Source organism: Daphnia carinata, chromosome 7 (assembly GCF_022539665.2).
Source record: "Daphnia carinata strain CSIRO-1 chromosome 7, CSIRO_AGI_Dcar_HiC_V3, whole genome shotgun sequence".
In the NCBI taxonomy this organism is placed as follows: domain Eukaryota; kingdom Metazoa; phylum Arthropoda; class Branchiopoda; order Diplostraca; family Daphniidae; genus Daphnia; species Daphnia carinata.
The window spans coordinates 4,177,632-4,191,182 of record NC_081337.1 but is presented as its reverse complement, the minus strand read 5'-3'; the positions used below and the strand labels follow the sequence as shown (position 1 = coordinate 4,191,182).

General features: G+C 37.7%; 8 protein-coding genes across 12 annotated transcripts; 5 read left to right on the top strand and 3 right to left on the bottom strand.

Annotated features, from left to right (window-relative positions):
- The first annotated feature begins 1,265 nt into the window (after positions 1-1,265).
- On the top strand, positions 1,266-3,419 carry LOC130695631 (selenocysteine lyase-like). Its single transcript, XM_057518797.2, has 10 exons — positions 1,266-1,426; positions 1,497-1,693; positions 1,774-1,933; positions 2,007-2,154; positions 2,235-2,379; positions 2,436-2,561; positions 2,621-2,725; positions 2,793-2,964; positions 3,027-3,204; positions 3,273-3,419. Exons 1-10 carry the CDS (start codon positions 1,393-1,395, stop codon positions 3,355-3,357), a joined length of 1,350 nt encoding a protein of 449 aa, XP_057374780.2. The 5' UTR covers positions 1,266-1,392; the 3' UTR covers positions 3,358-3,419.
- LOC132088164 (oxidoreductase NAD-binding domain-containing protein 1-like) lies at positions 3,237-4,950 on the bottom strand. The gene is made up of 4 exons (XM_059496288.1): positions 4,413-4,950; positions 3,963-4,341; positions 3,760-3,877; positions 3,237-3,698 (listed from the first exon to the last, which is right to left on the bottom strand). The coding sequence occupies exons 1-4, from the start codon at positions 4,667-4,669 to the stop codon at positions 3,532-3,534; spliced, it is 921 nt and encodes a 306-aa protein (XP_059352271.1). The 5' UTR covers positions 4,670-4,950; the 3' UTR covers positions 3,237-3,531.
- Positions 4,951-5,496: 546 nt separating this feature from the next.
- LOC130695647 (peflin-like) lies at positions 5,497-6,565 on the top strand. The gene is made up of 4 exons (XM_057518814.1): positions 5,497-5,516; positions 5,701-5,817; positions 5,909-6,300; positions 6,367-6,565. The coding sequence occupies exons 1-4, from the start codon at positions 5,512-5,514 to the stop codon at positions 6,453-6,455; spliced, it is 603 nt and encodes a 200-aa protein (XP_057374797.1). The 5' UTR covers positions 5,497-5,511; the 3' UTR covers positions 6,456-6,565.
- A 401-nt stretch (positions 6,566-6,966) lies between these two features.
- LOC130695643 (lysosomal thioesterase PPT2-A-like) lies at positions 6,967-8,269 on the top strand. 2 transcript variants are annotated; one of them, XM_057518809.2, is made up of 6 exons: positions 6,967-7,182; positions 7,248-7,310; positions 7,388-7,478; positions 7,544-7,639; positions 7,702-7,975; positions 8,073-8,269. In XM_057518809.2, the coding sequence occupies exons 1-6, from the start codon at positions 7,024-7,026 to the stop codon at positions 8,245-8,247; spliced, it is 858 nt and encodes a 285-aa protein (XP_057374792.1). In that variant the 5' UTR covers positions 6,967-7,023; the 3' UTR covers positions 8,248-8,269. The 2 variants fall into 2 exon arrangements, with proteins under 2 accessions (XP_057374792.1, XP_057374791.1); XM_057518808.2 differs by having other exon boundaries at positions 6,974-7,182; positions 8,055-8,266.
- Positions 8,270-8,478: 209 nt separating this feature from the next.
- On the top strand, positions 8,479-9,541 carry LOC130695648 (transport and Golgi organization protein 11). The gene is made up of 4 exons (XM_057518815.2): positions 8,479-8,694; positions 8,756-8,863; positions 8,983-9,080; positions 9,149-9,541. Exons 1-4 carry the CDS (start codon positions 8,583-8,585, stop codon positions 9,509-9,511), a joined length of 681 nt encoding a protein of 226 aa, XP_057374798.1. The 5' UTR covers positions 8,479-8,582; the 3' UTR covers positions 9,512-9,541.
- An 81-nt stretch (positions 9,542-9,622) lies between these two features.
- LOC130695644 (probable palmitoyltransferase ZDHHC24) lies at positions 9,623-10,802 on the bottom strand. Its single transcript, XM_057518811.2, has 3 exons — positions 10,379-10,802; positions 10,214-10,318; positions 9,623-10,144 (listed from the first exon to the last, which is right to left on the bottom strand). Exons 1-3 carry the CDS (start codon positions 10,646-10,648, stop codon positions 9,647-9,649), a joined length of 873 nt encoding a protein of 290 aa, XP_057374794.1. The 5' UTR covers positions 10,649-10,802; the 3' UTR covers positions 9,623-9,646.
- Positions 10,803-10,899: 97 nt separating this feature from the next.
- On the top strand, positions 10,900-11,723 carry LOC130695656 (bublin coiled-coil protein-like). 2 transcript variants are annotated; one of them, XM_057518824.2, is made up of 3 exons: positions 10,900-11,059; positions 11,205-11,318; positions 11,384-11,723. In XM_057518824.2, the coding sequence occupies exons 1-3, from the start codon at positions 10,993-10,995 to the stop codon at positions 11,563-11,565; spliced, it is 363 nt and encodes a 120-aa protein (XP_057374807.1). In that variant the 5' UTR covers positions 10,900-10,992; the 3' UTR covers positions 11,566-11,723. The 2 variants fall into 2 exon arrangements, with proteins under 2 accessions (XP_057374807.1, XP_057374808.1); XM_057518825.2 differs by having other exon boundaries at positions 10,901-11,059; positions 11,387-11,723.
- Positions 11,724-11,995: 272 nt separating this feature from the next.
- Positions 11,996-12,922, bottom strand: LOC130695657 (D-dopachrome decarboxylase-B-like). 3 transcript variants are annotated; one of them, XR_009002438.2, is made up of 5 exons: positions 12,906-12,922; positions 12,694-12,797; positions 12,468-12,613; positions 12,225-12,400; positions 11,996-12,153 (listed from the first exon to the last, which is right to left on the bottom strand). XR_009002438.2 is itself a non-coding variant. In XM_059496287.1 (3 exons), exons 1-3 carry the CDS (start codon positions 12,573-12,575, stop codon positions 12,087-12,089), a joined length of 351 nt encoding a protein of 116 aa, XP_059352270.1. In that variant the 5' UTR covers positions 12,576-12,622; the 3' UTR covers positions 11,997-12,086. The 3 variants fall into 3 exon arrangements, 1 of the variants encoding a protein (XP_059352270.1); XR_009421446.1 differs by lacking the exon at positions 12,906-12,922 and adding an exon at positions 12,823-12,837 and having other exon boundaries at positions 12,694-12,756; XM_059496287.1 differs by lacking the exons at positions 12,694-12,797; positions 12,906-12,922 and having other exon boundaries at positions 11,997-12,153; positions 12,468-12,622.
- Between the last annotated feature and the right edge of the window lie 629 nt (positions 12,923-13,551).

Below are 13,551 nucleotides of genomic sequence, written 5' to 3'. Positions count from 1 at the left end.
AGAAAAAGAAAAGAAATGCAGATACAATGTGACATTGATTTAGCATATCAAGGGCTGTCGGTGTTACCGAAAAGTCTATAGATTTCCACATTATCGTGATTTTTCGTTTGTTTGTTTGTCTTACGCTTTAAAATGTGGCGGTTTTCGTTGTTCCAAATACAGGCAAGAATTCGATCGCGACAGAAAACGGAGACTAATGCCATCAACGTTCGAGGTATATGCTCTCGTCAGCCATTCTAAAGCGCTCTGCATGCGGATAGCAAGATTGGGATTCTCGCTTATCGTTTCCTCCCAGTTTGTTTATATTCCCGACCCGCGGATGATTATAGCGCTCTACCCCCTTTGGTTCCCTTTTTTTTACTTGTTAGTTTGCTTTTGTAGAATGTCTTTTGTGTGTGTGGATTATTTATCAAGGAAAAGCATCGACACCGCACCCTCTATGCATGTAAGAGACCCCCGATGTTTTTCGGAATCTGCTTTCGTACGAAAAAAAAAAAGAAAGAGTTCGGACAGATCTTGCCCACCCAGCAGGATAGGGAAAAATGTACCGACGTGTAACTAATAATTAAACTAGAAGACGTGTGGTTTGCCTATCATTTTCGTAGATTTATAATCATTTAAAGTCTTTTCCTGTTGATTCTGCGATGAAGATGAACAACCCTTGTACTTTTTCGTTTTCTTAGGAATCTGTTTTATTGGGAATGTGTGGTTCATATCGTTGACGACTCCACAGCATTTCTGAGGGGTTTGGTCGCAATATCCGTCAGGGATTAAAATACATCTCTCTCCCTCTCGAGATTTTGATAGGGTGTGGCATAGACTTGAATGCTCGGAGAAAGCAAACATCTTTTCTGATATTTATTATTTAAAGATAGGGCAACAAGAATAATGTCAAACACGTCCTTCCTATTTGTACCAGTGTCGACATTTATCAATTATAATTTTTTTTTTTCTCTTTACGTGTATCTCTATACATGGAATTAAAAAAAAAATACATCGATAGAAAATAGAAATAAAGAAAGAAGGTTTTTATCCTCGATTTCCTGTTTTCGACATGTGTTTATGAATTACCAAGTTTACACTACCGCCATCAAGAAAGTAGTCCTGGCAGTCGCAGATGCAGGAGGTTTTACTGGTCAAGCAACATAGCTTTCCTTGCCATCGTGGTAGCCTCTTCAATCATTTTAGTTCCTCAACTACTAGATGGTAGCAGTTGTTTACATCAACAAAGCTATCAATTCAGTTTAAATGGACTAGCTGATAAGCAGTCCCGACCGCATATTCGTAGCAAAGCATGACACTGTGCTTCGTTTAAAGTCCCGAATTTTCTACCAGTTGAAAGGGCAAGTCAAACTTACCACACAGGTCTTACAGTCCCATTATTGAGACACCATGGAATTACAAGAGAAGAAAATTTATCTTGACTGTAGGTTTTTAAAAATTATTGCCTGTTTATCATTACTGGGAAAGTGAATAAGTTTGTAATTCTCATGTAGATAATGCAACCACTCCACTGGCTCCTGAAGTGATACATTGTGTATCAGAAGCCCTTGCAAATGCCTGGGCAAACCCCAGTTCCTCCACTGAAATAGGTCGAAGTGCAAAGGAGCTGATCAATCAGGCCAGGAAGAAAGTTGCAACCATGCTAAATGCTAAGCCTACTGACATAATATTTGTTTCTGGGGGAACAGAAGTATGAAACTCAACAGTATATAGAATATTTCACATCTTTTTGATGCTTTCGAAACCTTGAATTTCATTTATTATGTCTAGGGAAATAATGTGGTGTTGCATACTGCTTTGAAATATTTCAATTCTGGATCTGGAAAATTAGGCCAAGGTGCTTTGTTGAAACCACATATTATAACAACCAATGTTGAACATGATGCAATACTTCTACCATTAAAACATTATGAAGCAGAGCAACTTGCAGGTATGAAAGTTATATCATGGCCTAACTTTACATATTTTTCTGAATTAAACACAACATGCAATCATTATTATAGATGTAGATTTTGTCCCTGTATCTATGTCTTCTGGGCAAATTCTTATTGAAGAAATTGAAAAGCTCATCAAACCCAACACGTGCCTTGTCACTGTTATGTTGGCTAATAATGAAACTGGGGTGATAATGCCAGTAGCTGAAATTTCCAGGTTTGTGGCTTAAAAGAGTTTTGATTCACAGTTTTTCCGCGCAAAGTCAAACATTTATGCCATGTACTTTTCGTTAACAGGAAAATAAGAATATTGAATGAAATCCGCCAAAAGGAAGGTTTGTGTAGAATTCTCTTACACACTGATGCTGCTCAAGCTATCGGGAAAATATCAGTCGATGTGGAAGAACTTGGAGTAGATTATTTGACAATAGTTGGTCATAAAGTACAGACATTAGCCAAGTTGAAATGGTTGGCCAGCGGTTCTAACAAACTTTCCAGTTTTATGGGCCTAGAGTTGGAGCTCTTTTTGTGAGGGAAATGGCAGAAGATTCAACTCCATTATACCCAATGTTTTTTGGCGGGGGACAAGAGCGTGGCCTTCGTCCCGGAACAGAGAACACGCCCGTATGCATTAACGTGAAAATGTAACATTAACAAAAATTATCCTTTTGTATGTTGGATAGATGATTCACGGTCTTGGATGCGCAGCCGAGTTGGTTTCGCAAAACCTGGAAAAATACCACGAAACCATGAAAAAAATGCGTGACTTGTTGGAGAAGTCACTGATCGTGTGTATTTATTTTGATCTATTTTTCAGAGTTATAGAACACAAAAACATCTATATTGATCGCTAAGGTTGAGTTTGGCGAAAACATAATCGTCAACTGTGACACTGCCATGCGTCTACCAAATACTAGCAGCGTTTCCTTTAGGGGAACTGGAATGAGTGGCGGCGAAATTTTGAGCCGTTGTCCCCGTCTGATGGCCAGTACTGGGGCAGCTTGCCATGGAACAGGGAAGCCATCAGGTAATGCCATAGATTTGAATATTTTTAAATTGTTAAATCTAACTTGTGATGTCTTTTTCTAGCAATACTAATGGCGTCTGGTGTGAGCTGTGAAGATGCCCGTTCTGCTGTGCGTTTGAGCCTTGGTCGCGATACAACACCATCAGAGATAGACCAAATAGTCCAAATGTTGAAGTTGGCACTCAAAAGGACTAGTGTTCGTACAATTATATTTACCAGGATTATTTTGAATTACCATTTGTGAGTATAACGATTGATTTGCATTTGTCGAGTGGTTTCCCCATATTTTATTGAACTATTTCCCACAGTGTCATGAATTTTTGTAACAAGCTTTCGACTACAATTTACTATTTGGACGGAGTACAAGAAACGGGAGATTATTGTAGTCCGTAAGTATTATCACATTTCTAGTGCAATTTCAATTATGACGATTTGAGCGTTAATTTGACATTACAAAGTGTAGTGTCATCTGGGTTATATCATTAGTTTGTTCAGCACGAACCACGATAGAGACTAATTACAACTCGAAATCGCAGTAGTTGTTGTGCTAACTTTTTCATTATGGGATCACCACCATTTTTCATATTTGATTTGTTTAGCAGGTACTTCCATTTTTATAAGCTGAGAATGGATGGCATCCGTCATAGGTGGAGGTCCGCAAATAAAACAGATAACGGTGTCAATATCACTTTTATTAATGGCTAGCCGCAAGTCCTTTTCCATCAGCCGACCGTCTGTTATAAACCAAAAGCCATAACCATGTCGATCAGTTCTTTAGACAAGCATTAAACAAACCTCTGAATTGCGATCCTCTTTGGCCACTTTGGTCGTTTTCCGAAGCGGGAAGCCGTGTTACGAAAAAACGACAATCAAACGACTTCAACGGGCCGTGTTTCAATTCTGAGATTGTATCCTTTAAAAAATGAATTAAAAAAATCAGCATCTTATTTTTATTCCACATTTGATAATTTAAATACGATGTTCCAATGTTACCCTACTTGAAAAAGTAGCTCTTCTTTCTGTTTTGCACTATAAAGCAATGTTATGTTTTTTGGTAAGTATTTTTCATTAGTTGGTATTTGAAAATGGTGTTTGAGCTGGAGAAGGATGGATAGCAAGGGATTGATCCCAACTCCACCTGCTATGAAAATCATGTCTGGAATTGGAACATTTGATGGAGGAATGTAATAGAAGTCTCCCCCAACGCGAATTTGTACTTTGTCACCAACTTTGCAGTTTGTGTGTACCCATTGAGCAGGTGGCCATGAGGATTTCTTTATTGCTAGATCAATTTGCTGAGACTGTTCAAGCAATGAAGGTGGTGAACACATTGAAAAACCCCCAACTTGATTTACATTTGGGATGAATAAATCAACCCTGACAAATTGGAACTAATAATAAATTATTGAGAATACCTCTGATGTAAATTGTGTTTGAAAATTCCTTACCACTGGCCAGAAAAGAATGCCAGGCTATGATCTTCAACCATTAATTTTATTCCAATTACAGTGGGGCTTAGAATTTTTCTTTCAATTACTGTGGCACCACTCATGACATTTTGACGATAGTTAATTTTTGTTCTTTCTGTGTGCCCTCCCATTGATAAAATCTCTAATTTCCTTTTTAAACAAAGCTGAATTGCCAGTTTAGGCTTATGCAGGGATAAGCCCGGGAGGCCGGGATACTTCATGGCCAACGATTTCATAACTTTCCCGGGACGAAATTTTGCCACCAGTGTTGTTACCTTAATGATTGTGATTTTAACGAAATACGAGAAAGAATAATTTTGATTTGATAATAAATTGAAAGTGTATCTTGTGATCCTGTCCCCGTACACGAACAAACTTGACACGTACACACTATCTTATTCGAAGTCGTTCGTGAGTCCTTGCATATGCTTATCGTCACTCTACCCTCAAAATAAAAACTTGTTTGACGGATTGAATCTCAATACTCGAAAGTTGCTTTTAGGTGTTACAAGTAAAAACATCCGCCCTTGGCTCGACTAAGTGAACTAATTTATGTATAGATGGCGTTTAGTCAGTATGAGACGTCTCATCTAAATTAGTTGACTACGGAGGTGGTACTGGTAATATCATACATTAAGGTGTTGAAGTTGGCATGTAAGATTATGCAATATGTTATGGTATACCTTAAACAGCATGTGACAAGTTTGTGAAGAAGAATTCCTAATATTGGTGATTGTTAAACAAACAGTCGTCAAAAGTATTTAATGCTGGTAGCCAAGGAGACAACAGAACTGCCAGCATTGAGGGATTGTTGAAGCTGCGTTGATTCTAGAAATCACTTGCTATGTGCATGTATTTTGTGCGAAGAAGATTACGAAACGTTTCGTAATTGTTTCCAAAGTACAGGCGATAATATTCAGTTCCTAGCCTTATCGTAGTTGCTTCTGCATTTTTTCGTTTCCCTGGTATGTGTCTGTTTTGATGTTTTCATTGACTGGGGATGTTGAAGATGTTTGATAGTGTTGCTATCTGTACTTGCCATGATTGCCAGAATCGCCCAAATGGGACTAATCTAAAAATGCGGTACTCTTAAAAATATCACAGATAACTATTACTTATAAGGTTGAACCTACGTTTACAAAATGTAAACAATCGATTCAATGACTGGCTAATCCGGAAACGTATCGTAGTATACGCCATAGAATCGCACAAGCTCATTTGTCTTCTACTTCGACACGTATTTATTATGATCAACTTGTTCTTTTAGATTTCATTTGTTAATTACCTCAGCAATGTACTCTTCCGCAAGTAATTCTTATGGACAGCAAACATCGAATCCAAATCCATCGTCAACTGCACCCCACGATGAAGATTTGATTAAATGGTAACTTTGCATATTGAATCTGTTTAATTCTACCTTTATGGGTAGTATAAAAAAAAGCGTTATTGAAAATGTCCTACTAATTGTATGTAAGGTTTCAAGCAGTTGACCAGGATAAGTCTGGAAAAATTTCTTCAAGCGAGCTAAGACAAGCGTTGGTTGTCGGCAATGGAGCTCATTTTAGTATTGAAGCCTGTGATTTACTGGTGAAAATGTTTAGTTCTGAAAATTCGAGAATGATTGATCTGCAAGGTTTCAAGCAACTCTTCCATTATGTCAACCAGTGGAAAACCTCATTTCACATGTTTGACAAAGACAGCTCTGGTGCCATTGATGAAAAAGAACTTGGACAGGCTCTTTTTCAGATGGGTTACAGGCTGTCAGACAAATCAATTGAATCTCTGTTCAATAAATTTGCTTCCAAACCAGGTCAAATTACCTTCGACGGTTTTATTTTGGCCTGTGTCCAGTTACATAAGTTAACTAGTAAGTTGATGCAACTAAAAATGCGTTCACTCTAAAGTCTTTCTAATTTCAATTCAATAATTACAGATGCTTTCCGGCGACACGACACGAAGTTAATGGGCACGATCACTGTTGGGTATGAAGATTTTCTCCAAGCGGTTGTGGAAAGCACTTAACGCGTTTTTCATCCTTGTGTTGTGTCTACACAAATGACTCTCTATGGAACTGTAATACTCTCGTGATAGAAAAATTATCTGGATTTTTTTCCAATAAATTTTCAAGGACTCTGATGCCATCTGAAATTTTTTAAACAAAAGAATAGCGCTTCGCGGTAGTGGTCAAGTTCTAAGGCTTCAAACGTTGCAAAAGAAAGATCGCTCTCGTGCTAGTGCAAAAGAAAATAACAACTATCATTCACTCGGTAGTGGTGCACTTTGATCCTAGAGCAAAACCTAGCAGATACTGAAGCTACAGTATCCAGTTGAAATGAGTGGAACGTAAGCGAATGCTGTCCAGTACCCTCTCGACCGCTTCAGTGTTGTGACCTTAATTTTTGACTGATTCAGATCTATTTAGCTGGCGGGTTTACCAAACGACTGTCATGAAACAATAATATTTCAACAGAGTGGACGTCTTGTGCTAGTTCTTAGTTTAGTTTTTTTTTTTTTTTCTTTCTCAACACCTATACTAGTTCTGAAGTTACCAAGCCTTAGTTCTGAACTCAGACAGATACCCAGTTACACAATGGGGTTTGATTGTGCAACCGTTATATATTTGTTATGTTTTCTCGTAACCATAAACGCGCAATGGTCAGCTGACCGGGCCTATAAGCCTGTAGTAATCGTGCATGGAATTTGGGATAAGAGAACATCTTTAGATTTCATGGCTAATCGAATTCGTGAGGTTTGGGGCAAAATTGTAATCAAACATATTTTAGAAATGTTGATAAGGAATACCCTTGGACACAGGTTCATCCAGGAACGTCAGTCACAGTCGTTGATTTGCTTCATGGAACATCGTCCCTTGCCCCGGTTTCTATTTACTTTAATTCCTTAATTTACAAACAATTTTTTTTTCTTGTCAATTTGAGTAACTTATTTTCGTATAGATGTGGGAGCAGGTTGAAACATTTGGTTCCGTCGCCAGACAGATTAATGCAGAAAATCCAAATGGGATTCACCTTCTTTGCTACTCACAAGGTAATGATGAACAATTTAGTGTCATACATTTTCTTTTCGATATAACTTTTTTCTTTTTTGTTTAGGTGGCCTAGTATGCCGTGGAATGATAGAAACGCTTTCGAATTTGAATGTCTCCACTTTCGTATCTCTCAGTTCGCCTCAAGGCGGTCAGTACGGTGGTATGATCGAGTGAAAATTGTTTTTCCTGGCTGTCCTGAACAACATAATATTTTCTTCGTAGATTCTTTTCTCCGATTGATTTTCCATAAGGCCGTTAAGAAAACAGTACACCGAATTTTTTACACTTCCCCTGGCCAAAGATATTCGGTGGCAAATTATTGGAACGATCCACACCATCAAGCTAGCTACATAAAACATTCGAAGTATTTACCATACATTGACAATATTGTCCCAGAAGCTAGAAACGAAAGTTACAGAACAAACTTTCTTCGACTTAATAAACTCGTCTTAATTGGCGGACCAGACGATGGCGTTATTACGCCTTGGCAATCAAGGTATGACATCACATTAATTTTAATTGACAACGTCAGCATTTTGTTTCGTCGTGTCAAGTAATTATATGTTCTTCCGTAGTCATTTTGGTTTTTTCAGAGAAGATGAAACTGTGGAAAATATGGAAGACCGTGACATCTACAAGCAGGATCTTTTTGGGTTAATGTCGCTTCAAAATAGGACAAAAATCTACACTGTCGAGGGTGTTTACCACCATCAGTGGCACCAGAATATCTCAGTTATTGATACATGTATTATTCCACATTTAGACTAGGAAAAAACGACGAAACATGTCAAGCGAAATGGGTTTAGGTTTTTGCAATAAAAAGCTATAAGTGTAATGCTATCATAGTACAGTGTGTAGAACTGCAAATGTGATTATGAAGTGCCAAGCATGAGTTCAAATAAAACACAGAAAAAGATTAAAAAATAAAAAAATAAAATAAACAGAAACTTTTGTCTGACAAATGATTCGGCAACGTTGTTTGATAATAAACCTTTTTCTGCTGTGTTTTTCGATCTTGGTGCGGCTAGCGAGATAATAAATATTTTTTTAAAGTAAAGAATTTCGTTTGCCATTAAATTTAGTCAAAAATCTCTAGTGGTGATATGGGTAGTCACGCGTACAATAATACGCACGATGAACTGTATGAAAATTCGGCGTTTACTGCAGAAATGAGTAGCAAAATGCAAGTACCTAAACGCATAAGTGTACTTGGTGGTAAAATCTGTTAGATATGGCTTTCTTTAGAACTTTTGCTTAATAGATTATCTATCCTTAGGTATCGACGAAGATGACAAACTTGGGTTAGGGAATTTTAGCACAAGATATGCCAATAAAACAGATTCCAAGTATGAGATGAAAGTCCCCGAAAGGATACTTGTAGTTGGTAAGTGACAATTCTTTTTCAGGTTTACTTAAAAAGAGTTGAGTAAACATTTGGCATATAAATTGGGCTTACCTATCATTATGCAAAGAAATTTAATATGGGTTTTCTGAATTTTGAAGGGCAAGATCAACATGTTGGTATGAAAGCCCCCCCACATGAGCTAATTCTGGAAAATTCGATTCTGTCAATTAACAGTTATCCTCCTGTTCGTGTTCGGGTATAAAAACATCTTTTTAGACATTATTCTGCAAGTAATATCCATTACAGAAAATTTCCCTTATCTAGACTCCACCAAGATCTATTACTGTAGATGCGGTACCCAACATCCTAGATCACCAAGAAGAACATGAGAGTGATGACGATAGTAACCAGAGTGATTCAGAATTGAATAGTCAAGACATGGTATTGGTTGCTGACAAAAGTAGTTCTGCTGTGATCCTATCAGAGCCACCACAGCTAACTTTGACGTCCTCCCAACTGACTGAAGAAGTTTTTGTACTTAGACAGCAAATAGGTCGCCTCCATCGTCGCATGGCTGGTTTCGAAAGAGAACAGCAGCAAAGACAACAGCGCGATGCCGTCGTCGTCTCATTAGGCGCTGTATATATTGTTTGGAAAGTCATACTGTGGCTTACTCGTTCTCCGTAATGTAAAAAATAAACTTCTTAGTCGCGCAAATGAACGTATTGTTTATATTTTACACGGCCTGATTTCTGTTCACTGGGACTTATTTGACTTGACTATAAGCAGAACAATCAATTTTAAAAATTGGGAATTTATTTTTCATTTATTTTTTGTTCCTTCTAGCGGAACTTGATCCCGTGTCATCCATTTGATGCCTTTGTGCGGTAGTGGAGATTGCAAGAAGGGACACAGCCAAATGAGGTGCCATCGACGTCCTAGAGCATCACGAATGTTGTGCATCACACCACAATCGTGGTCGTTAGTACCTTTATCCCTCTCCCACGACGTTTGATTGAAAAAGGCTAAATTGCTCTGTTGATACAGTAATACACCACTGAAACAACATCCTATCATTGTGATGGAATAGTAAAAGAAGTACAACTGTGTCATTGAGGTGTCTATGCCAAAGAAAAGAATAGTAAGAGGCATGGCTATGCGAATGATGTGAGACCACTCAAATTCTATGACTTGAGACCAGATAAAATAGTGGTTGAAGTATGTAGCATATATGGTAGCACGGAAAAGATAGGCCAAAAAGAGATAGAAAAATCTGAAATTGTTGTAGCCAATGCAGCATCCAGTAAAGCCACAGTGGTGCTGAAATTTTTTTTAAAAAAAGTTTAAAAAATATGTAGAATAACACTAGCCATTGGAGACCTTTCTTACCTCACGTTTCAAGATGCAAGTGTTGCACTGGCTGCAATGCCATGATCTGGGAGGAGATAATGTTTCACAAAAAGAACAAAAATGCCATCCTGCTGATGAACTAGCCTTCAGGTAAAATAACATGATTAGAGATGGAATATGAATTATAAATAATTGTGACAATACCATTTTCGTGTCGACAATTAGGTGTTTGGCACTGGTATCAACCAGAATGACTCCTATTAGATTTCCGACTACATTAAACATTACGTAAGTTCCACAAGCAGAATGGAAATAGAACCAAAACTTGTCAAACTCTTTCTTTCCATCGTAAACAGCCGGTAGAACAACTGCAAGCTCAAATATGTAAATTGCTGGTATTATGAAAAAAACGAATCCTAAAGCAACTAATTCTGACAGAATTTTCGGGAGAACACGATCGCGAAAGCGTAACATTTCTGACTGGCTACACCACCATTACCTCTATGGTAACACTCATGCGTGTTTCTTCAAACCCAAAGCTTTTCTCTGTTATTTTGTATACTTGAGTAGAAGGCAAATCCAACTGGCAGCTGTGAGCGTCCCGTGACTAGTTAAGAGCAGTAGTCATGGCAACAGAGAAAGGTAGGGTTCGGCAAATCATGAAAGCTTCGAAGTTCGAACGTTAACCGCTTTGCATAAACCTGTAGTGGTTTTAAAGTTTCGTTCTTCCTCACGTGACTGTTCGATTCTGTTCGTGTTAGGAGCTTCTCTAGTTCTGCATTGTCCAAATTAGAAATACATGTTTCCTACCCTGAAACATGGTCAGAAATATGAATTTTAATGATCCTGACAAAGCCAATGGCGAAGAATTGTCAGTAAACGAAGGTAAACGTAATTAAAGATTTTGCTGAAAGAAGTTGAAGACTGCTGTCATGTAAATCACAGCAATGATTGACTGACAGATTGTATTCCCTCTTACCCTTGCATTTGCACCTCAACTTCCTTTGTTTTGTTTTTACCTTTCTGTTAGATGAACAGCATAACAGTGTTGCAAGTGGAGAGGATGATGTAATGATGGGTAGTCCAAATATGGATGAAAATTATGAAAATGAAATATGTGATGAATCTGAAGAAACTGATCCAGGTTGGTAATGTCAATTATTTTCTTGATTAAAACAAAGATCAAACAAAATTGAAAATGTAATCTTTCAGAATATTCTTCACTGGACAAGCAGCTGGATGATCTAAATAGTGTCCTAGATGTTCTCGAGCAGAAAAATGATCACATTCAATCCCAGCTAAAAGCACTATTGGAGACCAGTCGAGAGATTAGACAGAATATAGTGAACGAGAGAGAGGCTGACAGCAGTTCTGATCTTGCAACAGACTGAATGGTGGGTGAAGAATAAAATATGTTAAAATCAAATAAGTTTGGTTCTTCATTCCAATTTTGTTGTGCAGAGTAGCTAGTCAGTATGTTTTTAATTTGAAAAATATTTGTGTAACCATGTTACTTGTATATTCTATTACATGTCATGTTTAGATGTAATTCTGAAACTGAGTTGACAAGAGAATTCTATGCTAGGTTCTACATTTATTTTTGCTGATCATCTACAGGAGAACCACATTGCATAGGAAGGTGTTATTTTTAAAAATGGGAATTTTCTATTTCAATTGAATTTGGTTTATCCCAAAACAGTACATGCCTTTTTACCTAGTATCCCATTTACGTTTCTCATTATATGATCTAAAGAACGGTAGGAAAATTCCGAAACATATTGTTCACTAATAAGGAGATGTTTCATAAACAAAGAGATGGAATGAATTGAAAACCCTTATTAATGAATGAAGACCTACATTCTGATTCCTGCAGATGTCCTGATCACCTTGTTCCTTAACAAGGGACATCAGTTTAACATGCCACCATTCCATCTTTCCCTATTTGCCAAGCTTCCAAAGGAGTAAATAAAAGGAAAACTCTGTTGAAAGAGAGCAATTCTTGTGATTATCTGCTTTCCTTTATTTAAACTACAGTCGATCGGTGGCCTACCTTTCCGTCGGGAGTCCTGTTTGTGACTTCATGAAATCGGTAAATTTTTGCGCGTGGACGGTATTCTGTTCGGCAGTTGAAACTGCACCAATGGCTGAAACGTAAATTTGCATCATTGGCAAATCACTTCCATTGCGCCACATTCGGCGATCGGTTACTAGGCTGATGGTAATCCGCTAAAAACACAGACTACATTGCGTTCTGAAGATGACATCTTTTACCTTGTGCTACTTTAATTCTTACTTCTTCTGGTTTGTTCAGCGTCTCGCTGGTAAATCTGGACAGTTTTGGGCCAAAATCATCTGGTAACTGAGCATATGATAAATTGGTTTCAACTGTCACAATAGGCATTTTATTCCTCCAACAACCAAGCAGTTTTAACGAGAATTCTTTGTGTCCAAGTCGTTAACAAAAAAAAAAACTAGATTAAATATATAATATGTTATTGTAACCAAAACAATTGGCCTACGAATTGATCTTGAGCTCTTGGCCTGTGGGAGACGTTGCTGTGTTACCGCGAATTTAGGTCAAACTACAGCAGATATGATTTCGTCTTCACAACTCGGCGGTTAGCTGCAATGATGATAAGAAAACCCACCTGTTAATTTTCCTAATGGAGTTCTTGCACGAATTCAGCCTGATGTCATAGACACACAAGCATGACAACTAAATTAAACGTACGTAGAGTTTTAAAATGTCGAAGATGGTTGAAAGATATCGAACACTGTGGCAAGTATAATGGAAAGAGTGACACAGAAAACTTCCCGTCCCGTTAGGCGTAAACAACTTCAATTAGGTGGAACCTTGTGGGTGGGGCGTTCTAGTCTGAAGCTTGACGGGATATGTTGCCCGTACAGACCTAAACGGATAGAGATTGGCGATTGGTTGTCTTTTGGTCACGTATTTTGTGGCGTTCGGGTTACAAAATATTCGACACAGCTTACGTGTCCTGTACAAGCCTTCACTATCAATAAGAATTTTCTCCTACAAAATTCTCACGCTCTCGTTTGTTCTTCAAGAGTCCAAAGTGTAACAAGAATTATAAATTATTACATTAGATTACATTACATTATTAATCCGATAACATTGTTATTTTTTTCATTAAGTTAACCGTTTGGGAAATACACCGAATATTTCTGCTGCATAACGCTAGCGCTATAGCGTACTGGCGCGCTAGCATTGTGTTAAATATTCAATGTATTTAAAAAACGATTTATTAATGAAAAAAAATAGTAATTTTCCCGGAATCAGCATTCAATTTTGAGTATATCTTGTAATATGCAAGCAATTCCAATGAGTGTCAGTTTTTGTAGAAAATTTTTTTAAG